This window comes from Heptranchias perlo, chromosome 2, assembly GCF_035084215.1.
Source record: "Heptranchias perlo isolate sHepPer1 chromosome 2, sHepPer1.hap1, whole genome shotgun sequence".
In the NCBI taxonomy this organism is placed as follows: Eukaryota; Metazoa; Chordata; class Chondrichthyes; order Hexanchiformes; family Hexanchidae; genus Heptranchias; species Heptranchias perlo.
In genome coordinates, this window is record NC_090326.1 from 59,550,324 (window position 1) to 59,574,952 (window position 24,629).

The window sequence follows — 24,629 nt, forward strand, 5'->3', positions numbered from 1 at the left end:
AATCATTGATATATGTTGTAAATAGCTGAGGCCCAAGCACTGATCCTTGCAGCACCCCACTAGTTACAACCTGCCAACCCGAAAATGACCTGTTTATTCCTACTCTCTATTTTCTGTCTGTTAACCAATCCTTAATCCATGCTGGTACATTACCCCCAATCCCATGAGTCCTAATCTTGTATAACAACATTTTGTGTGGGACCTTATCAAATGCCTTTTAAAAATTCAAATATACTACATCCACCAGTTCCCTCTTATCTACCCTGCTAGTTACGCCCTCAAAAAAACTCTAATAGATTTGTCAAATACGATTTACCTTTCATAAAACTGTGTTCACTCTGCCTAATCATATTATTATTTTCTAAGTGCCCTGTTACTCTGTCCTTAAGAATAGACTCTAGCATTTTCCCTAACACTGATGTCAGGCTAACTGCCCGATAGTTCCCTGTTTTCTCTTTCCCTCCTTTCTTGAATAGTGGGTTTACATTTGTTACCCTCCAACCCGTTCTAGAATCTAGGAAATTCTGGAAGATCAAAACCAATGCATCCACTATCTCTGCAGCCGCCTCTTTTAAAGCCCTCGGATGTAAGACATCAGGTCCAGGAGATTTGTTGACTTTTAGTCCCATTAATTTCTCCATTACTTTTTCTTTACCAATCTTAATTACTTTAAGTTCCTCAGTCTCATTAGATCCTTGATTTGTTACTATTTCCGGTATTTTTTTGTGTCTTTTACTGTGAAGATATTTATAAAATATTTGTTTAACATCTCTAACATTTCCTTATTCCCCATTATAATTTCTCCTGTCTCTGTCTCTAAGGAACCCATGTTTACTTTTGCTAATCTCTTCCTTTTTATATATTTGTAGAAGCTCTTACAAGTTCTTGCTGGTTTACTCTCATATTCAATTTTCTCCCTCTTTATCAATTGATTGGTAATTTGCTGATTTCTAAAACCTTCCCAATCCTTAGCTTACTACTCTTTTTGGCAACACTGTAAGCTTCTTCTTTTAATCTAATACTATCCTTAACCTCTCTAGTTAGCCACGGTTGGATCACTTTTCCCATGGAGTTTTTATTTAAAAACAAGAAGATTATGATTTCATTACATAAACTAACCAGAGGACATCTTCATGGCCACATTTATGATGATGTTACATGTAAGGACCACAGTATTTCTTCCCTTATTCTTCGGGCAAAGTAGAGGAAGCTTTACTTTGCATCTAGGCCCTAACCCTAACCCTAACCTGACCTGAGAGTACTTGATGTTGACATTGGGTTCCTGAAGTGGGAATGTGCTCCATTTTCCAGTGCTAATGTCACTTTCAGCACTGGAAAATGGAATGTTTTCATGTTTCACCTTAATTCGTACAAAAATCCACTAAAATTATTTTTAACTGCAACAAAGTTGAGCTGGTTACGTCTGTGACATCACTATATTGAGTGTTACAACTGCACACCTCGGAGCCAATTTTTTTTTTGGTGTGGGTCCCATTTCCAAACAGTACAGTGGGGCCTGGGATGCAGAGTAACCTTTCCTACGCATTAAAAATTTAACTTGCTGGCGAATGGAGGTCTGTGTATTTGTGCTTCCACGCATGCACAGAGCTTCTCTGTCACTAAGCTAAGTGCAATGTGCCGTCAGCAGCATAACAGGTCTACTGGTTGTGTATCACATTCTACAGGTACTGATCTCTCTGGAATATAACAACATAATATTATAGTAACAATATTGAGCTATCAAGAGTAGCTTTATTATCTTGATATCTGACACTATTAATATGTATACTTTCAAAATTCCTAAGTCTAGCTATTGTATATTAAAAATGGTGTGTGGTTGCAATAATCTAATGGTATTGCCACTGTAGGTGGTGCTGTGAGCGTAACGCAATGTGACTCATTAACATATGTGTGGCACTCCATAATTTTACATGACCGTCAATCAACTGCTATTAATCTGCTTATTTTAACTTTCACTGCAATTCCGAATATCTGACACTGTATGACACTGCACCATTGCAATTGCTGGAGCACTGCGGATATCTTGGTGAAGGTGAATAAAGTGTTATTTTACTTTGTGACCTAGCTGTCCACCCTGCCATCTAAAATAATTTATGGCCTCCACTATCACTTAAACTTTCTGATCAACAGAGCTGAATCATGGCTCTGCAGTACTTTAATCCAACTACTCAGCTATATTTTGTGTACGGTCTCCTCCTCTCCTCTCTCTGCTTCTCCTTCTCCCTGTCATCCCTTTCCTCCCTCTCAGCCCCCCTCCCGGCCCCCCCTTCTCCTTTACCCCTTCCCATTCTTCTCTCCCTTGTCCTCCTCCCTCCCCCTTCCTTCCCTCAGGCACCCAGCCACAGGCCACCCGTCTAACCTGCTCCCCTTGTATCCTGCTGGCATTTGGCCCTTCACTTATCATAGTGTACATCAAGGTTTCTGCCATTGTTTCCCCTCCCCCCCACCCCGCCCCTTGCCTTGGCGCTCCTGCATCTGTCCTCAGGCCATCTGTCCACCTTCAGCCACACGGCCTCCTTACCTTTGTGCAGATTCCACATCCCAGTCCTACAGCAAAAATTTTCGGCTGCCTAGCCTGCTTGTCTCCAATCCCCAAGACTTCTGACACCACTTTCTTGGGTAGAAGATGCCTAACCTCAGGCTACCCACCTGCCTAAACCGCTCTTTTGCTTCTCCTGAGGACACAATTTGGGACCTCAGCCAGTGGGCTTTCTGGCCACCAGCTGACCTCCACCCTCCACTGCTCTAAAACATTTTGGCACAACTTCAGGCTTCACTCATTCAACTTCCACCCACCTCCTACCTACTCCCCCCCACCCCACCCACCCACCCCCCCACCCCGCCCCCACCACCACCCCTTCTAATCTCTCCAAAACATACCTTTGTCCTCTTCTGCCACTGTCCTAACATCAACTGGGACTTTTCTCTTTTGAAGTGCTTATCCTGTTGGAATTACACTTTAAGTACTTTAAACCAAGCATCTGTTTCCCAACTCTATGCTGGACAACAGGCTGTTTGTTTCTTTAAAGTTTCAGGTACTGCAGATGGATGGACAACCTGAACAGGTAGGAGGGGAATGTTAGGGTCCCATCAAAGAGGCAGAGATGGGACTTAGACCGAACAGGGGGAGAGAACAGAGATGTACACACAAGGTCACAACAGCATTCATTGGGAAACAGGCAATGACGATCTCCAACAAGAAAGAGTCTAACCACCTCCCCTTGACATTCAATGGCATTACCATCACCGAATCCCTCACCATCAACATCCTGGGGGTCACCATTGACCAGAAACTTAACTGGATCAGCCACATAAATACTGTGGCTACAAGAGCAGGTCAGAGGCTGGGTATTCTGCAATGAGTGACTCACCTCCTGACTCCCCAAAGCCTTTCCACCATCTACAAGGCACAAGTCAGGAGAGTGATGGAATACTCTCCACTTGCCTGGATGAGTGCAGCTCCGACAACACTCAAAAAGCTCGACACCATCCAGGACAAAGCAACCAGCTTGATTGGCACCCCATCCACCACCCTAAACATTCACTCCCTTCACCACTGGCGCACCATGGCTGCAGTTTGTACCATCCACAGGATGCACTGCAGCAACTCGCCAAGGCTTCTTCGACAGCACCTCCCAAACCCGCGTCCTCCACCACCTAGAAGGACAAGGGCAGCGGGCACATCGGAACAACACCACCTGCACGTTCCCCTCCAAGTCACACACCATCGCGACTTGGAAATATATCGCCGTTCCTTCATCATCACTGGGTCATAATCCTAGAACTCCCTTCCTAACAGCACTGTGGGAGAACCTTCACCACACGGACTGCAGCTTTTCGAGAAGGCGGCTCATCACTACCTTCTCAAGGGCAATTAGGGGTGGGCAATAAATGCTGGCCCTGCCAGTGACACCCACATGAACGAATAAAAAAAAGGCACAACAAACAATGATAGTGCTGAGGGATAGCAAATATACACCAGGGCACAGGCAGAGAGAGGGCAAGAGACGGACAAACCATGGCACAGAGTGGACACACAGTAATGCTGAGGAATACATTACAAATAGAAGTGCGACTGACTAAAAGGGCATACACATAACCATGGGGTACACAGCATGAATACAACAATCTGCACAATGAGTGCAGATTGCTCCTATTTCCATGGAGTGCAACAAAACACAGGAAAGGAGAACACAGAAATGGCAATGAGGGATGCTAGCAGTCCATACATGTTATACAGCCATGGTGGGCACAAGACAAAGGAGTGAGGGGGAACTGCTGTGGGTAGACACAGCTAGAGGGCGGATCATTAATTGTAAATGACACCGTTCGCTGCAATGGATTTACAAACTACAAAAACATTCTAAGTGCTTTAAGCACTTTACCCATGACCCACAATGCACCACTTAGAAACATAGAAACAGAAAATAGGAGCAGGAGTAGGCCATTCGGCCCTTCGAGCCTGCTCCACCATTCAATATGATCATGGCTGATCCTCTATCTCAATACCATATTCCCACTCTCTCCCCATATCCCTTGATGTCTTTTGTGTCTAGAAATCCATCTAGCTGTTTCTTAAATATATTCAGTGACTTGGCCTCCACAGCCTTCTGTGGTAGAGAATTCCACAGGTTCACCACCCTCTGAGTCAAGAAATTTCTCCTCATCTCAGTCCCAAATGTCCTACTCCATATCCTGAGACTGGGACCCCTCGTTCTGGGCACCCCAGCCAGGGGAAACATCCTCCCTGCATCCAGTCTGTCTAGCCCTGTCAGAATTTTATATATTTCAATGAGATCCCCTCTCATTCTTCTAAACTCAAGTGAATACAGGCTGAGTCAACCCAATCTCTCCTCATGTAATAGTCCTGCCATCCCAGGGATCAATTTGGTGAATCTTTGCTGCACTCCCTCTATGGCAAGTATATTCTTTCTTAGGTAAGGAGACCAAAACTGCACACAATACTCCAGGTGTGGTCTCACCAAGGCCCTGTATAACTGCAGTAAGACATCCTTGCTCCTGTACTCAAATCCTCTTGTAATGAAGGCCAACATGCCATTTGCCTTCCTAACTGCTTGCTGCACCTGCATGTTTGCTTTCAGTGACTGGTGTACAAGGACACCCAGATCTCTTTGTACATTAACATTTCCCAATATATCACCATTTAAATAATAATCTGCCTTTCTGTTTTTCCTTCTGAAGTGGATAACTTCACATTTATTCACATTATACTGCATCTGCCATGTATTTGCCCACTCACTCAACTTGTCTAAATCGCCTTGAAGCCTCTTTGCATCCTCCTCGCAACTCATGATCCCACCTAGTTTTGTGTCATCAGCAAACTTGGAAATATTACATTTGGTTCCCTCATCCAAATCATTGATATATATTGTGAATAGCTGGGGCCCAAGCACCGATCCTTGCGGTACCCCACTAGTCATTGTCTGCCACCCCGAAAAAGACCCATTTATTCCTACTCTGTTTCCAGTCTGTTAAACAATTTTCAATCCATGCCAGTATATTACCACCAATCCCATGTGCTTTAATTTTGCACACTAACCTCTTAAATGGAACTTTATCAAAGACCTTCTGAAAATCCAAATAAACCACATCCACTGGTTCTCCCTTATCTATTCTACCAGTTACATCCTCAAAAAACTCCAGTAAGTTTGTCAAACACGATTTCCCTTTCATAAATCCATGTTGACTTTGTCTAATCCCGTTGATATTTTCTAAGTGTCCTGTTATCACATCCTTTATAATAGACTCTAGCATTTTCCCCACTACTGGTGTTACGCTAACCGGTCTGTAGTTCGCTGTTTTCTCTCTCCCTCCTTTTTTAAATAGTGGGGTTACATTTGCCACCCTCCAATCTGCAGGAACTGTTCCATAATTCATAGAATTTTGGAAGATGACAACCAATACATCCACTATTTCCGTGGCTACCTCTTTTAATACTCTGGGATGCAGATTATCAGGCCCTGGGGATTTATCGGCTTTCAGTCCCATTAATTTCTCCAGCACTATTTTTTTACTAATACTAATTTCCTTTATTTCCTGCTTCTCACTAGTCCCTTGGTTCCTTAGCATTTTCGGGAAGTTATTTGTGTCCTCTTCCGTGAAGACAGAACCAAAGTATTTGTTTAATTGCTCTGCCATTTCCTTGTTCCCCTTTATAAATTCTCCTGTTTCTGACTGTAAGGGACCTACATTTGCCTTCACTTATCTTTTTCTTTTTAGCACCTAATGTTACAGGAAAAAAGATATTCATATAGAAAGTAAGGCAGAGACGAGCAGAAGAGGAAATAAAAAGACAGAGAGAAGGAACGGCAAATATAGAACAGATGCTGATGAAAGAAATGCCCCTTCAACTTGCCATGAGTAATGCCATGGGAGATCTACATGCAAAAGTTAAAAATGATAAAACCATCTGTTTTCGCCTTTCCTTCCATGCTCACTCTTTCTTCTGTGTTCTTAATTTGAGCTTTTATTTTATATTTCTTATCTGTTTTCGCCTACAATTTCCACGGGAACTCTCGTAATATCCCACCACAAATTTAATGGGAGATCGGTAGAAATCTTGGAAAAATGATTTCTTCTGCCAAAGTTATGGTGGGAGATCAGGAGAAATCTGCAAAAACTCTATCCCTTTGTTTTTATCTGATAAAGTTACCTGTCTCTAATGTCTGCCTACTTTCGATCTGAAACCCATATTATTTCAAATCTGTCTCTGATTAGCTGAAATCTGATCCAACAGTCAACTTTTCAGCCTATCAGAAGACACAGCATTGAAGTTTGACCTGATTGGATCATTGCAGGAAAAGTTTATATGAATTTTCAGTTGACCCAGGGAGTGCAAAATATTCAACAGAACAATTTGACAACTGGGTAAGTAGACATGCCAAAATGATTTACCTCCACAAGGCATTCCAATGATAAAACATGTAGTAGCAAAATACAATATTGTATATTCAAAATATAAATTGTATATGCATTATAAACAACAGTGAATTTTCCTGCAATTTACTGTTGAAAATAATCTTTTGATATTACAAGCCCTGTCATGTGATCCCATACGTTCAATTCCTAAATGTAATGTACCTTTTGATTATCAGTAATAAAATATAATTTATCGTTCCTCACATCTCCAAACGGCACCAGGAAAGCATCACAACAAAGAAAACAATGAGTCAGTAAGCAGCTTGGGTTGTAATATGGAGATTGCCATCATTTCCTGATCTGGAGCAGGGATCAATTCCGTAACTGTGCAGAAGCAACCAAATAAACATTTCTTGTCCCAGTCAGGAGGTTATTACAAAGTCTGTGGGAGTTAAGTTGGGCCATGTAGTCACAAAAAGTGCTCAATTTAGCAGAGAAGGGTTCAGTTTTGGCTCTTGATAAGATAACTGGAAGAGAATGACCCAGATGGTGTTAACTAATAGCCAGGCAATCTATAGGCAAGCTTTTGAATACTCTAAAAGGTATTGGAAGCACGACACAAAGAAACCAAAGCTAGCAACGTAGCCTACCTGTAGCAATTGTTAGTAAATTTGTTATAGCTTGCAAATGCTATTAGTACACCAAAACCCACTCCAAGCGAGAAACATATCTGTGTTGCTGCATCTATCCAGACCTAAGAACAAAACAGATACACAAAGGAGAGAAAAAGAGCTGTTATTAGAGATAATTGCAGGAACCTATTGAGCACAGAGATGAAAGACAATATTAAAATAAGGGCAATTTTGTAAATTGTTACGGTGTGCATCTGTACAATCTGTTTTGTAGGTTACCGCTCCATGTTTAGTTATTGGTAATCAGGGAAAGGATGCATAAATTGACATCTTTTATGTGTGTCTGCTCGCACAAGTTCAACATATTAGTATGAACACAACTGCGGAGCAAAACTCTGTGTGCTGTCAGTCAATAAATCTACAGAAAAATCTTACTGAAAATGGATTGAATTATTCAATATTGATCAGCTATTGACATTTAAAACATAAAGCTGGTATAGGTGCTATTGAAGAGTCAGGATCCATTTCCATGGCAACTTCACCAAGTAAATAAAGTAATCAAAGCAAATGTCACCTTTCTCAGGAACATCATTTTAAAGTATCTGCAAAATGTCTCCTTGACACAACAATTAACACAGTGGTTATTGAAAATGACAAGCTGTCTATGTATTATTTTTCCTTCTATATAATTCCTTTCATAAAGTAAACAAGAATCTATCTCTTTGCATACAAATTACTCAGACAACTAAACCTTTTTCTAAACTATTTTTTTACATTAGCATCTGTACGATAGTGTTGGTGCCGATTTTCATTTGTTACACTGGCATTAACGGGGCAGTAACGGCCTGAAAATGGGGTGGTTAATTTTACTGACCCCTTAATCTGGACAATGTGACTGGTGCCATTTTGAAAAGAACATCCCGATGTTAATCGCTGGATTAAAGCCTACCATATTGGCCGGCAGCAAGGTAACTGCGGTGGGGGGAGCTGGTGATGGTGGAGGAGGAGGGTCCCAGGCAGAAGCAGCCCAGATTACTTTTGTGGGGCATGGAGGAGCATTTCCTGCTCCTCTGGGCCCCACAAAAATAATTCTAAATTTACCTTTGCTGGGCATCTTCAGCTCTATCCCGTCGAACTGATTGGAGTGTGTACTGTGCACGCTCTGACCAGTTCCAACCTAAAATCCTAAAATGGCAAATCAGGTCCTAGGACTCCGATTTGCACATCAAAAGAGGCACACTGCCTGAAACAGGCAGGTGCTTTGGCAAACGGTAGTAGGCCACTTTCAAAATGAAAACAGCCAGCGGTAGCTGTAGAACTGTGAACAGCAATCATCATTCAAAGAGAAATATGACTGAAGAAGTTACTCAAACTTAAGATAGACAAATCACTGGGATTTGCTGATTTAAATCCAAGCATCCTGAGTGATGTGAAGGAAGATGAGGGTAGTGTGGTTGATGGACTTTCAAAAGGCATTTACATAATAGACCTGTTAGAAAAATTAAAACCCACGGAATTAAAGGGACAGTGGCAGTGTGGATACAAAATTGGCTAGGGGACAGAAAGCAGAGAGTAGTGGTGAACAGTTATTTTTCAGACTTTTTTTTATATTCATTCATGGGATTGTGGGCGTTGCTGGCAAGGCTGGGTTTATTGCCCATCCCTAATTGCCCTTGAGAAGGTGGTGAGGAGCCGCTGCCTTGAACTGCTGCAGTCCGTGTGGTGAAGGTTCTTCCACAGTGCTGTTAGGTAGGGAGTTCCAGGATTTTGACCCAGCGAAGATGAAGGAACGGCGATATATTTCCAAGTCAGGATGGTGTGTGATTTGGAGGGGAACGTGCAGGTGGTGGTGTTCCCATGTGCGTGCTGCCCTTGTCTTTCTAGCTGGTAGAGGTCGCGGCTTTGGGAGGTGCTGTCGAAGAAGCCTTGGCGACTTGGTGCAGTGCATCCTGTGGATGGTACACACTGCAGCCACGGTCGCCGGTGGTGAAGGGAGTGAATGTTTAAGGTGGTGGATGGGGAGCCAATCAAGTGGACTGCTTTGTCCTGGATGGTATCGAGTTTCTTGATTGTTGTTGGAGCTGCACTCATCCAGGCAAGTGGAGAGTATTCCATCACACTCCTGACTTGTGATTTGTAGATGGTGGAAAGGCTTTGGGGGGGTCAGAAGGTGAGTCACTCACCGCAGAGTACCCAGCCTCTGACCTGCTCTTGTAGCCACAGTATTTATGTGGCTGGTCCAGTTAAGTTTCTGGTCAATGGTGACCCCCAGAATGTTGATGGTGGGGGATTCAGCGATGGTAATGCTGTTGAATGTCAAGGGTAGATGGTTAGACTCTCTCTTCATAGAATCATAGAAAGTTAAGGCACAGAAGGAGGCCATTCAGCCCATCGTGTCTGTGCCGGCTTGTTGGAGATGGTCATTGCCAGGCACTTGTCTGGTGTAAATGTTACTTGCCACTTATCAGCCCAAGCCTGGATGTTCTTGCTGCATGCAAGCATGGACTACTTCATTATCTGAGGAGTTGCGAATGGAACTGAATACTGTGCAATCATTAGCGAACATCCCGATTTCTGACCTTATGATGGAGGAAAGGTCATTGATGAAGCAGCTGAAGATGGTTGGGCCTCGGACACTGCCCTGAGGAACTCCTGCAGTGATGTCCTGGGTCTGAAATGATTGGCCTCCAACAACCACTACCATCTTCCTTTGTGCTAGGTATGTCTCCAGCCACTGGAGAGTTTTCCTCCTGATTCCCATTGACTTTAATTTTACTAGGGCTCCTTGATGCCATGGGCAGTTGCTCTCACCTCACCTCTGGAACTCAGCTCTTTCGTCCATGTTTGGACCAAGGCTGTAATGAGGTCTAGAGCTGAGTGGTCCTGGCGGAACCCAAACTGAGCACATGTGAGCAGGTTATTGGTGAGTAAGTGCCGCTTGATGGCACTGTCGACGACACCTTCCATCACTTTGCTGAGGATTGAGAGTAGCCTTATGGGGCGGTAATTGACCGGATTGGATTTGTCCTGCTTTTTGTGGACAGGACATACCTGGGCAATTTTCCACTTTGTCGGGTAGATGCCAGTGTTGTAGCTGTACTGGAAGGGCTTGGCTAGAGGCGCAGCTAATTCTGGAGCACAAGTCTTCAGCACTACAGCTGGGATGTTGTCGGGGCCCATAGCCTTTGCTGTATCCAGCCGTTTCTTGATATCACATGGAATGAATCGTATTGGCTGAAGACTGGCTTCTGTGATGGTGGGGATCTCGGGACTGGAGACTGGAGGGAAGTATACAGTGGTATTCCCCAGGGGTCAGTATTAGGACCGCTGCTCTTTTTGATATACATTAACGACCAGACTTTGGTATAGAGGATAGAATTTCAAATTTTGCAGATGACACGAAACTCCAAAATGTAGTAAACAATGTGGAGGATAGTAACATACTTCAGGAGGATATAGACAGACTGGTGAAATAGGCAGACACATGACAGATGATATTTACACAGAGAAGTGTGAAGTGATACATTTTGGTAGGAAGAATGAGGAAAGGCAATATAAACTAAATGGTACAATTTTAAAAGGGTGCTGGAACAGAAAGACCTGGGGGTGCACATACACAAATCTTTGAAGGTGGCAGGACAAGTTGAGAAGGCTGTTAAAAAAGCATGTGGGATCCTGGGCTTTATTAATAAAGGCATAGAGTACAAAAGCAAGGAAGTTACGCTAAACCTTTAGCGTTACACTGGTTAGGCCTCAGCTGGAGTACTGTGTTCATTTCTGGGCACCACACTTTAGGAAGGATGTCAAGGCCATAGAGAGGGTGCAGAAGAGATTTACTAGAATGATGCCAGGGGTGAGGGACTTCAGTTTTATGGAGAGACTGGAGAAGCTGGGGTTGTTCTCCTTAGAACAGAGAAGGTTAAGGGGAGATTTGTTAAAGATATTCAAAATCATGAATGGTTTTGACAGAGTAAATATGGAGAAACTGTTTCCAGTGGCAGATGGGTCGGTAATCAGAGAACACAGATTTAAAACAGATAGGATGGTTAGAAAAATACATTGGAGTAGTTTATATAGATTTTTAAAAAAACATTTCAATAAGCAACAATATAAGAAACTTATGGAAAGATAATGGCACAAGGAATTAAGAGAAATGTATCTACATGGATAGAGAGATGTTGGAGGGCAGAAAGCAAAGAACATGGATACAGGGAAGTTTCTCGGATTGGAAAGATGCGATTGATGATGTTCCATATAGGTCTGTGTTGGGGGTCGTTCTGATTTATTATATATGATCTAAAGTTAGAAATTAAGGGAACAATATCAAAATTTGAAGATGACATCAATATAGAGAGTAATGCAAATTGTGACTAAGATTGTGAAAGACTGCAGGAGGACATAGATAGTCTAGTAAGAGGGGGAGATAGATAGCTGGTGTAGTTCAATATAGAAAAATGTGATGTTATATGTTTGAAAGTAAGGATAGGAAATATATCTTATATGGCTAGATTTTAAATGAAGTAGAGGAGCAGTGGGATCTGGGTGTGCAGATACACAATATAATTAAAGGTGAATGCACAAGTAGATAAGGCCATACAAAAGCAAAGGGAATACTTGGTTTTGTATTTAGAGGAAAGAATACAAAAGGAAGGAGATGATGTTAAACTTTTACAAGATCTTAGTTAAGTTGCAATTGAAGTATTGTGTACAGATTTGAGCACCCCTTTATAGGAAGGATATGAAAGCAAAGGAATAGGTGCAGCATAGATTCACCGGGATGTTGCCAGAGATGAGGATTACAGTTATAAAGAGAAACTAGAGAGGTTAAGGTTTCTTCATGAGAGTTGAGAAGATTAAGGTACGACCTAATAGTTGTCTTCAAGAAAATGAAGGGTTATCGTAAGATTAGTAGAGATAGATTGTTTCTACTGGTTAGTCAGATGGTGACAAAAGGGCACAATTTTAAGATAATTACAAAAGAATTAAAGGAGTGGTTAGAAAATAATTCTTTACACAAAGGGTGGTTAGAATATGAAAATTTCTACCACAAACCATTGTTGAAGCAGAGTCCATAAATTCTTTTAAAAGGGAAATAGATAGTTAATTGAAAAGTTGGAATGTTAAAAGGGTATGGAGAGTGAGCAAGGATTAGATTATGTGGATCATATGGAGAAAAACACTGGAGCAGACTTGGTGGGCTAAAGGCCTGTGCTGTAACATTATGATTCGAGTTGTTTTTCCACCCGCAGTACATGCTCAGAATTTCTTCTTTGGCTTATGTGCCATGGACTGCGATGTGTTATCTATGTTTAAACAGCTCAAAGTCTGATTATCATTCTATCATTTTGCCAAGTCAATCAACAGGCTAATGAATTTAATACCTTCCAACCACCCACATACAGCTCAATTCCGATAACTGATTTTATCGAGCTATTCTTGAGCTGGCAAAATATTTGAAAAGAAACAGTGTAAGAAGAATCATATAAAAGAGGTTCTTCCATTCTTCCCCGAACAGCTGATCACACTGCTCCTCTGTCTCACTGCTCTCAACAGATGACCACCAGGGTCCTCATTCCAGTAGAGCCTTGGTTATCCATCAGCTTCTGTTGGCTGCCTAGGGTCTCCTCTATCATGTTAGATAATCAATGTTCCACTATAGAATTGTTTTTTGAGTACAGAGAATAAAGACAACTTATATCTGAGTTACAAGTGACAAGCTTTGTCTATTTCAAAACAGTTGCATTGAGTCTTTGGAATTATCATTTTTCTGACACCATAAATAACAACAGTAATTTCCATTTATATAACATTCTTAATGCAAAGAAACATTCCAAGGTGCTTCACAAATAGGTGTACGGAGGCAGACACTTAGCCAGGTAGGGAAACATTAGGGGGGGATAATAGAAAGCTAGGTTGAATCACAGTGTTTTTAAAAGGTTTTTGAAAGTGGAGAGGGAGAGATGGAAAGGTTTACAGAGGGAGTTCCAGGGAGTACTGACCATCTGCCTATGTATTGCTGTGTCTATAATAGTTTCAAATGACGTCTGTATTAAAATGTGTGAAAAGGTACATCGGTGTTGGTAATGCAAAATAAAAGTCTGGTATTTAATACATAGCTTGACGCTATCAGCAAATAGTTTAATATTGCTAGAGATATTCTCCCCCACTATTTTTATGATAATATAAACAGCAGAGGATCCAGAACAAAATCCTGTGGGCCTCTACAAATAACATTAGTCAGATTAAATAATTTAAAGTTAATATATTAAAGGTTTACACTCAGTTTAAAATAAAGTAAATTTAAAATAAATTTGGTCCGAAGAAAGGCCCATGTTCACTCCCTAGATGCTGACCTGCTGTGTGTTTCCAGCTTTTTCTGTTTTTGTTTCAGTAATCCCGCATTTACAGTGTTCTACTTTTTATTGAAATCAATTTAGTTGTTTTCATCTAAACTTTTAGCTTTTCTTTCTTTTTCTCTAAGTTAATTTTCTAATTATGTTTTTTTAATCTGACAGGTGTTTAAAATGTACGAAAGGTATAGCTATAATACTTTAATACCATATGTGTGCATTACTGCATACATTATAAATACTTGCACCCATATTTTAACAGCGGAAAAAAATCAGCATCTATTTTATAACTGGAGACCTCTGAAGTATTGAGACTCTGATCTTAAAGACTTACTGAGGCTTTACGGAGCCGTAGGAAGTCAACACTTAGGTATGCTTTGATTCCATCTATCGCTCCAGGCAGAGTGACTCCACGAAGCAGCAGGATAGTAAGGACCACGTATGGCATAGTGGCAGTAATCCAGACAACCTATTGTATATTAAGGTAAAACAGAGCAGAAAGATTGCACCTTTGTATTGTTTCATGCTTTATTGATTTATTCTAAACTGCTTTTCATCTACATTAAAGCTTCATAGCATTTAAAACAAGAATAAATGAGATATCATGTTCATTATTTCCTTCACTAACTAAGCACAAAATATCTAAAAAATACATTAGATATACAAGTAAATATAAAGACTATTGAACGTGAACAGTCAAATCATTAGTTAAGAGATGATGCCTTATAGAATGTTCTCCGCATATTCTATAGATGTAATTGTCAGTTTCACTTCCCACAACATTGCTAGATATAAAATACTAATGCTAGCTCACACATATAAAATAATATTTAATGGTGGTGGAATCTTTTCAGAATTAATTTAGAAATACACAAAATTTTAGCAAGAGTACAGGCTATGATGCGCAGTGGATTTACAACCTTCCTTTCATCTCTATGACCTGAGCTCAAATGTTGTCCAGACTGATGGGATGAACGTCTGAAACGTCTGGGTGAGCTGCCGGCGCCTGTTAAGCAGCTCACCCATTTTAAAAAGATGAATTTTGGGCCAATTGCCTCACTGGTAGCGACTCGAAGGTAAGTCTCTGGAGTGGGTGCAGCAGCAAGAGGGAGGGAGCTGGCCGATCAGGATACTGTGGAGTCTGGGTAAGCACTCCTACTCCTCCTGGCTCCACAGGAACATGTTTTTACAATTTCTTTTTCTTCAAAGTTACCCCTTTGGTGGTGGCTGCTGAAGAATCCGGAGCGGAGCAGGCCCGGCTCCTGCTCTGCTTTGCGATTATCCAATTTCCTAGATGGGGCCTAAAACAGGCATTAGGCCCCTCATTTACTTATGTTTTTGGTGGCAGCCAGGGACACCTGGAAAATGGCCCGACACAATATCAGGTCGGACGTGTTTCAGGCGTCCTTTGGGTGTGGGATGTCAGCCTCCAAAATTGGCCTGTTTATGCCCGTTTTATGCTCGTGAAATGGGCGCAACATGGTCCAATTTCTACCCAATTATTTTGAGATGATTCTATGCACTTGGGATCATCAGGAGATAGTTTCTTGCGGCTCCCAACCAAGAGCCAGTGACAATATAATTGATAGCTCTACTGGCCAATCCCCTGGACAGGGAGAGAGTCATAGGTTAAGCTGTTGGCTTCCTGTCCAGGTAAAGAGCAAAAGAACAGGGAAACACATTATTCTGTCAAAGTGAGTTCTAGAAGGTCTACTGAAAGAAAGAGACAGGGGCCAAGGTCTCCTTAAGATAGGGCCAGTCGGGACCAGAGAAAGAGGTGATCAGAAGCAGAGACAGTATGGTATATTTTATTATTTTCTTTGTTACGAGGCATGATACTGACATTAAGTCAAAAATGGTGAGACTTACTATAAACGTTACCCTGCTCATTCACTTAAAAATTGTAAAATAAACCAGTTATTGATTTATTTTTGGCTTCATCTCAATAAACTTTCAATGTGGGCACTTGTGAAATTACAGTATCCAATGCACATATCAAGAGGTTTCATCGTTTCACCTTGGGTCATGCTATCATATGACTAGATATTGGCTAGTAAAGATCCAATGACAAAACTAACCAATGAATATGGCACCCAATGTGGACTTGTCTAATTGACTGAACTTTATAAGAGTCAGTGAGAATACATTTGGACTGGATTCAAGCCTCCACAGAAAAATGAATAATGAGAATGTAATCTTGTATTTTAAGTTAATTGTTTTGATTATTTTATCAGAAATAGGAATACATTTATTTAGAAATAAATATATATATAAGTCAAAACCTCTGGTCAGTGTTGCCTTGCGATGGTAAAACTGATCGCTTGAATATTCTAAACAATATTTGATTTGGTTTTAGACCTGTCTGTATGGCTCATTGATGTTAGAATGGAACAGAATAGGAAGATCACCTTGCCAGAAGTTCGAACTCCCTTCCACAGGCTGAAGTAAAGGATGACAATAACCACAAATAAGCAGCAGGTGAGCTGCCACCTGGGCTTGCCAATGTCATGGATCCCCGTACTTTCATGAAGGTGAAGAACACCACGTCTGTTTAGAAACAAAAACATAAATATATTTACTTAGACAAGAATGGTTTTGTAACTTTGCTGCACACTAATATAATTCTCATAAAACCAAAGATTTACTTTGCTTTATAATTTATATTACTACTTCAGTACCAATACACGTACAAAGATTGATATTGTCCTCTGTAATGAAGCAGGATATACTACTGATGAACCAGCATGGAAATTTACCAGGTTATTTTTATGGCCACTAATACAGAATCATAAAAAGGATACAGCATGGAAGGAGGCCATTTGGACCATTGAGACCGCGCCAGCTCTATGCAAGAGCAATCCAGCTAGTCCCACTCCCCCGCCCTATCCCCGTAGCCCTGCAAATTTTTCCTTTCAAGTAATTAGCCAGTTCCCTTTTGAAGGCCATGATTGAATCTACCTCTCGGGCAGTGCATTCCAGATCATAACCATTCGCTGTGTAAAAAATTTTTCCTCATGACAACTTTGGTTCTTTTGCCAATTACCTTAAATCTATGTCCTCTGGTCCTTGACCCTTCCGCCAATGGGAACAGTTTCTCTATCTACTGTGTCTAAACCCTTCATGATTTTGAATACCTCTATCAAATCTCCTCGCAACCGTCTCTGTTCTAAGGAGAACAACCCCAGCTTCTCCAGTCTATCCACGTAACTAAAGTCCCTCATCCCTGGAATCACTCGAGTAAATCTCTTCTGCGCCCTCTCTAAGGCATTGACATCTTTCCTAAAGTGTGGTGCCCAGAACTGGACACAATACTCCAGTTGTGGCCGAACCAGTGTTTTATAAAGGTTCATCATGACTTTCGTACTTTTGTACTCTATGCCTCTATTTATCCCGTATGCTTTTTTAACCACATTCTCAACCTGCCCTGCCACCTTCAACGATTTGTGCACATATACCCCCCGTGTCTCTGTTCCTGTTCCCCTTTTGGAGTTGTGCCCTCTAGTTTATATTGCCTACCGAAATGTATCACTTCGCATTTTTCTGCATTAAATTTAATCTGCCACGCATCCGCCCATTTCACCAACCTGTCTATATCCTTTTGAAATCTATCACTATCCTATTAACTGTTTACTACCCTTCCAAGTTTTGTGTCATCAGCAAATTTTGAAATTGTGCCCTGTACACCCAAGTCCAAGTCATTAATATATATCAAGAAAAGCAGTGTTCCCAGCACCGACCCCTGGGGAACACCACTGTACACCTCCCTCCAGTCCAAAAAACAACCGTTCACCACTACTCTCTGTTTGCTGTCACTTAACCAATTCTGTATCCATGTTGCTACTGCCCCCTTTATTCCATGGGCCGCAATCTTGATGATAAGCTTACCATGCGGCACTTTATCAAAAGCCTTTTGAGAGTCCATATATACCACATCAACTGCATTGCCCTCATCTACCCTCTCTGTTAGCTCATCAAAAAATTCTATCAGGTTAGTCAAACACGATTTGCCTTTAACAAATCCGTGCTGGCTTTCCCTAATCAATCCATCCTCGTCCAAGTGACTATTAATTCTGTTCCGGATTATCGTTTCTAAAAGTTTCCCCACCACTGAGGTTAAACTGACTGGCCTAGCCAATTTGTTTTTCAAATTGGAGGCCTGTGACCAGCGGTGTGCCTCAGGGATCGGTGCTGGGTCCGCTGTTACTTGTAATTTATATTAATGATTTGGATGAGAATTTAGGAGGCATGGTTAGTAAGTTTGCAGATGACACCAAGATTGGTGGCATCGTGGACAGTGAAGAAGGTTATCTAGGATTGCAACGGGATCTTGATAAATTGGGCCAGTGGGCCGATGAATGGCAGATGGAGTTTAATTTAGATAAATGTGAGGTGATGCATTTTGGGAGATCAAATCGGGCCAGGACCTACTCCGTTAATGGTAGGGCGTTGGGGAGAGTTATAGAACAAAGAGATCTAGGAGTACAGGTTCATAGCTCCTTGAAAGTGGAGTCACAGGTGGATAGGGTGGTGAAGAAGGCATTCAGCTTGCTTGGTTTCATTGGTCAGAACATTGAATACAGGAGTTGGGATGTCTTGTTGAAGTTGTACAAGACATTAGTTAGGCCACACTTGGAATACTGTGTACAGTTCTGGTCACCCTATTATAGAAAGGATATTATTAAACTAGAAAGAGTGCAGAAAAGATTTACTAGGATGCTGCCGGGACTTGATGGTTTGACTTATAGGGAGAGGTTAGATAGACTGGGACTTTTTTCCCTGGAGAGTAGGAGGTTGAGGGGTGATCTTATACAAGTCTATAAAATAATGAGGGGCATAGATAAGGTAGATAGTCAAAATCTTTTCCCAAAGGTAGGGGAGTCTATAACGAGGGGACATAGATTTAAGGTGAGAGGGGAGAGATACAAAAGGGTCCAGAGGGGCAATTTTTTCACTCAAAGGGTGGTGAGTGTCTGGAACGAGCTGCCAGAGGCAGTAGTAGAGGCGGGTACAATTTTGTCTTTTAAAAAGCATTTGGACAGTTACATGGGTAAGATGGGTATAGAGGGATATGGGCCAAGTGCAGGCAATTGGGACTAGCTTAGTGGTATAAACTGGGCGACATGGACATGTTGGGCCGAAGGGCCTGTTTCCATGTTGTAAACTTCTATGATTCTATGATTCTATAGTTGCTGGGTTTATCCTTACACCCTTTTTTGAACAAGGGTGTAACATTTGCAATTCTCCAGTCCTCTGGCATCACCTCCGTATCTATGAATGTTTGGAAAATTATGGCCAGTACCTTCGCAATTTCCACCCTTACTTCCCTCAGTAACCTAGGATGCATCCCATCCGGACCGGGTGACTTATCTACTTGAAGTACAGCTAGCCTTTCTAGCACCCCTTCTTTATCAATTTTTAACCTATTCAGTATCTCAACTATACCTTCCTTTACTGAGACTCTGGCAGCATCTTCTTCCTTGGTAAAGACAGATGAAAAGTACTTATTTAGTATCTCGACTATTCCCTCTGCCTCTATGAGTAGATCTCCTTTATGGTTCCTAATCAGCTCCATCCCTCCTGTTACTACCCGTTTACTGTTTACATGCCTGTAGAAGACTTTTGGATTCCCTTTTATGTTGGCCGCCAGTCTATTCTCATAATCTCTTTGCCCCTCTTATTACCTTTTTCACTTCTCCTCTGAACTTTCTATATTTTGCCTCGTTCCCACTTATGTTATCAACCTGTCATCTGTCATACGCCCCTTTTTTCCGTTTCATTTTACTCACTATCTCTTTTGTCATCCAGGGAGCTCTGGCTTTAGTTGCCTTATCTTTCTGCCTCGTGAGAATATGCCTAGACTGTACCCGAATCATCTCCTCTTTAAAGGCCACCTACTGTTCAATTACAGTTGTGCCCTGGCCAGACCTGTTCTCATTTCATTGAAATTGGCCCTCCTCCAATTGAGTATTTTCACTTTAGAGTGGTCCGTGTCCTTTTCCATAGCTCTTCTCAACCTTATGATACTATGATCGCTGTTCCCTAAATGCTCCCCCACTGACACTGGCTCCACTTGGCCCACCACATTCTCTAGAACCAAGTCCAGCAATGCCTCCTTCCCGTTGGGCTGGAAAGGTACTGGTTAAAAAAGTTATCCCGAACACATTTCAAAAATTACTCCCTTCTTTGCCCCTTATATTCTTATTGTTATCCCAGACTATATTAGGATAGTTGAAGTTCCCCGTTGTCACTACTCTATAGCTTTTGCATCTCTCTGTAATTTCCCTCCAAATTTGCTCCTCTATATCCTTCCCACTAGGTGGTAAGGATATAGAGGAATACACCCTGTAGTGTAATGGCACCTCTTTTATTTCTTAACTCTAACCAAATAGATTCTGTCCTTGACCCTTCCAGGACACCCTCTCTCCCCAGTACTGCAATATTCTCCTTAATCAATACTGCCACCCCCCTCCTTTCTTTCCTTCCCAATCTTTCCTGAACATCTTGTATCCAGGAATATTTAGTAGCCAATCCTGCCCTTTTTAGCTAGGTCTCCATTATCGCCAAGACATCGTATTGCCATATGGCTATTTGTGCCTGTAGTTCACCAACCTTGTTTACTACGCTTCGTGCGTTTACGCACGTGCACTCCAAACCAGTCTTAGACTTTCTTGTACCGCCTCTTAGTCTGATCCCACCTAATATTGTACTATTACTTGCTCTGGTGCTATCTTTCTCCCCCAATCCTTTGTGCCCCGGGTTTCTTCTTTCCATTGCTACATCCTGGTGCCCATTCCCCTGCCAAATTAGTTTAACCCCCCCCACAGACTAGCGAACCTCCCCGTGAGGACATTGGTCCCAGCTCCGTTGAGGTGCAACCCGTCCGGCCTGTACAGGTCCCACCTTCCCCAGAACTGGTCTCAATGCCCCAGGAATCTAAAGCTCTCCTTCCTGCACCATCTCTCCAATATAGGTCCTGTTTAATCAAATAACCAAGTGAAAATATCAATGCCTTTTAATCTGTGGGTTTCCAACCCTACATGTTATCTATTTCCACCTCCACAAAATCTCTCGTCTCTGCCCATACCTCATTATACCTTTTTGTCACTTCCAGACCCAAATTCTTCAGTGCACTTCTTGTTAGCCTCCTGAACTTCATGCTGCATTCTCAGCTTTGGCTCTGGGGCAGCAGTATCACCTCTGAGTCAGAAGGTTGTGGATTCAGGCCCCACTCCACATACTTGAGCACATAATGTAGGTTGACACTTCAGTGCAGTACTGAGGGAGTGCTGCATTGTCAGAGGTGCCTTTCAGATGAGAAGTGATACTGAGGCCTTGTCTGCCTCTCAGGTAAAAGATCCCATGGCACTACTCAAAGAAGAACAGGGGAGTTCTCCCAGTGTGCAGACCAACACCATCAAAAAAAACCAAAGATTATCCAGTAATTTATCTCATTGCTATTTGTGGAACCTTGCTGTGCACAAATTGGTTGCCATGTTTGCTTACATAAAGTACTTCATTGGCTGGGATGTGCTTTGGGACATCCAGAACTCCACCACTTGCATTCTATCCCATGGAAAATCCCATTCATCTATCTTCTTTTTTTTTTGTTCATGGGATGTGGGCGTCGCTGGCGAGGCTGGCATTTATTGCCCATCCCTTCACTGTCCTTACCAACCTCAATGGCTCCCCATCCCTCATCTTCAATATCCTCATTGCCTAAAAATCCCTAAAAATTACTTCTGCAACCTCCTTCAGCCTTACATTGCTACTTGTGCCCTCCGTTTATCCAACTTTGGTCCACTGTGTATTTCCCTATCCCTATGCTCTACTATTAGTAGCAGAATCTTCAGCCACCTTGTTCCCACACTTTAGAACTCTCCCAAAACCCCTTTAACTTACTTTATGTTTACTCACTTTGAAAGCCTTGTTAAAGCCAACTCCTTTGGCCATCTTCTACTCCTGCTAAGTCCCCTCCTACTCCTGCTCAGGTCTGGTCCCAAACTCTGCACCTTGAGGTGGTTTTGCTACATTTAAGTTAATTAAGAACATAGCTGAGGTTCAAAAACAATGGGACGCTTTTTATTTTCAAACAGTAACATCTGTTCGATTCTTGATTCTACTTCAAGCTTCCTCAACTTATTTTACTGATGAAACAACAGTTATGGAAGCATAATTTACTGCCTCAGCTTACAATTGAGCTTCCTTTATGAATAGTTTAGGACGCACTCCTGTTTGATGAGGAAGTAATTTGACTAACGGAGCATATATTAATTTCTATATTGTGCTGCATTAAATGGTGTTTATTTTTAAAAGGGGAAACATGCCTGGAAACACTACAGTAAATAATTCAATTGCAAGAGCAAGTCAAGCAAATACAGCTCAGCTCATTTTAAATATCGTATGAATACCCCTGATCAGATCAAAAATGCTTTCAATCCAGAGGTCAAACCTAAAAATTAGGAGATTGAAATTCCTCTCTGCTAAAAAAATTAAACAAACTGTTAAAATTGTGCACAATTTGGTATAAATGCGTTAGCCATTGTGCTCAAAATAGCACACAGAATTTCAACCTTCAGGTGAACCCTCACCTGCTAACATTGAAACAAAAACAGCACATTTCGGGCGGCAGGAGGCTGGTGCCGTGGACCACTTTTATCTGCTGTTCTCTCCTTCCCTCTTTGTTTTGTTCAGCCCTATAAATTCTGCCTGCCCTATAAAAGTTCTGATGATACTTTTTCTCTTTTCAATGCTGGTGGACCTGTTGTGGACTTCCAGAATTTTCTATTTTATTCCAGACTTTCAGCATTTTGCTTCGTGAAATCTTAATGGGAATTGTATTCAATAATTTGCTCATTGGCACTGTTCTAAATACTGAACAAATATTATCCATGCACCTGAATTAAAGAACTTCATGTATCTCAATCACTAGAGTCTATTACAAGCCTTTTTTAATGTTATGCTCATTAGGTAGCCAAATTAGGCAATGCTCATCACCAGTAGTGCACATTTGTAAAATCAGCCCTCAAATGCCAAAATAATACAAGACAAGACAGAGGTGAGATGAGGAGAATTTTTTTTTACACAGCGAGTTATAATGATCTGGAACGCACTGCCTGAAAGGATAGTGGGAGCAGATTCAATGGTAACTTTCAAAAGGGAATTGGATAAATATTTGAAGGAGAGAAAACTGCAGGGCTATGGGGAAAGAGCAGGGAAGTGGGACTAATTGGATAGCTCTTTCAAAGACCCGGCACAGGCATAGGCACTATGGGCCGAATGGCCTCCTTCTGTGCTGTAAGATTCGATGATTCTATGAATTTTCTTCAGGATGTATTACAGTGATATGCTCTTTACATATTAGACCCAAAATTGCAAGACTACATTTTCAGTATGAAGTCTTGCTTGATGGGAGAGATCACAGATTCATGGCACTCCTGATTTTGCACCCATAAATCAATGGACGGAAAATTGCGAATATTGGGCATCACAAATTGATGGCTTTGACCTGTGTGCCTAATTCTCTGACCTGAACTCTGTTCAGGCGAGATTTCATGCTGGGAGCAGAGTTGTGCAATTTCAGGCCTATTGTATAAACTTTATGATAACACATTTGTTTATGCATTATCACTGACAAAGAATGGGAGGATAGCAAAACTACACCTTTCCCTGAGCAGAATTAGTGTCTCATGAACTTATCCTTTCAATACTTTCAATGGGAGAAAACAATGCAGGTATCTCTGTACCACTGCATCACATAACGAACGTGGAGCCAATTCATTTCATACAAACACATGCAAAATAAATAGGCTGGATATTGATCTGTGCTCTCTCACAGAACAAGGCCATTACACGCATCAACAGAGCTGAGAAACTCAGCAGGTCAGGTCTCCAACAAGTCATTTGTGAGGAGATGCAAGTTGTGATTTTGTCTAGCAGGAAGATTTAAAAAAATATATTGTTAATACAAACTACACAAGCCTAAAACTGTATTGAAAGTACTCTTTCTCTATGAGAATCCTCCTTATGCCTGCTAGAGTGAAAATACTATTCACAATAATTTTACAGCACTTAGTGGCACTGATGAGTCCATGTGATAAGTACATATTGAATATATGCTATATTAAAAGCACAGGACTGAAAATTGTACCTAAAAAAACATAGAAGGTGGCAAACCTGGGTCAGTTCTGTATTAAATGAAGATGTTTCCAGTGTTATTTTTGAGAAATCTAGGTGAAGAGCCAAGGCCCATAGTACAGGACAACACCAAGGCTGAAGAGGACAGAAAACAAGGTAGATCAAGAAGCAGTGGTCCTCAATGACTACTGAATGGGCTGCAGCCAGTCGGCAAACCCTCCTACATATACTCCAGTCATGCCCCATATTCAACTATTCTGAATGGCAGTACAGCTGGCCACAAAATCCATGACTGCTCTCGTCATCCTGGCAGATTCAGTACCATGCTTGCTGAGCCTATACATTAGGGTCTGAGAACCTACCACAGAATACAGCTAATACAACTAACTTCTAGCTACTAGAAGGTGTATACTCCCCACAACTAATATGTGGCTGAAACATCTATGGGGCACATTGTAATTTGAACAAGTAATGTTTGGTCTCTACCTAGAACTGGGAAGTACTAAGTATTTTGGGATACATTCCTGAAAGCTCACTTGGCACAAGGCTTCCCCCTGGACAGCAACCAAACTACCTACCAGAAGGAGAAAGCAGAACAGTGCATAAAGGAAAT

At 41.6% G+C, this 24,629-nt stretch overlaps 1 protein-coding gene across 1 annotated transcript in view; it reads right to left on the reverse strand.

Moving 5' to 3' along the window:
- Positions 1–24,629, reverse strand: part of slc6a3 (solute carrier family 6 member 3) — a 58,933-nt gene that overhangs the window by 29,300 nt on the left and 5,004 nt on the right. The window contains exons 4-6 of the mRNA XM_067997771.1: positions 16,291–16,429; positions 14,217–14,351; positions 7,551–7,654 (exon numbers count right to left, since the gene is read on the reverse strand). Of these exons, the coding sequence (XP_067853872.1) occupies positions 7,551–7,654; positions 14,217–14,351; positions 16,291–16,429 (378 nt within the window). The remainder of the gene's footprint in view (positions 1–7,550; positions 7,655–14,216; positions 14,352–16,290; positions 16,430–24,629) is intronic.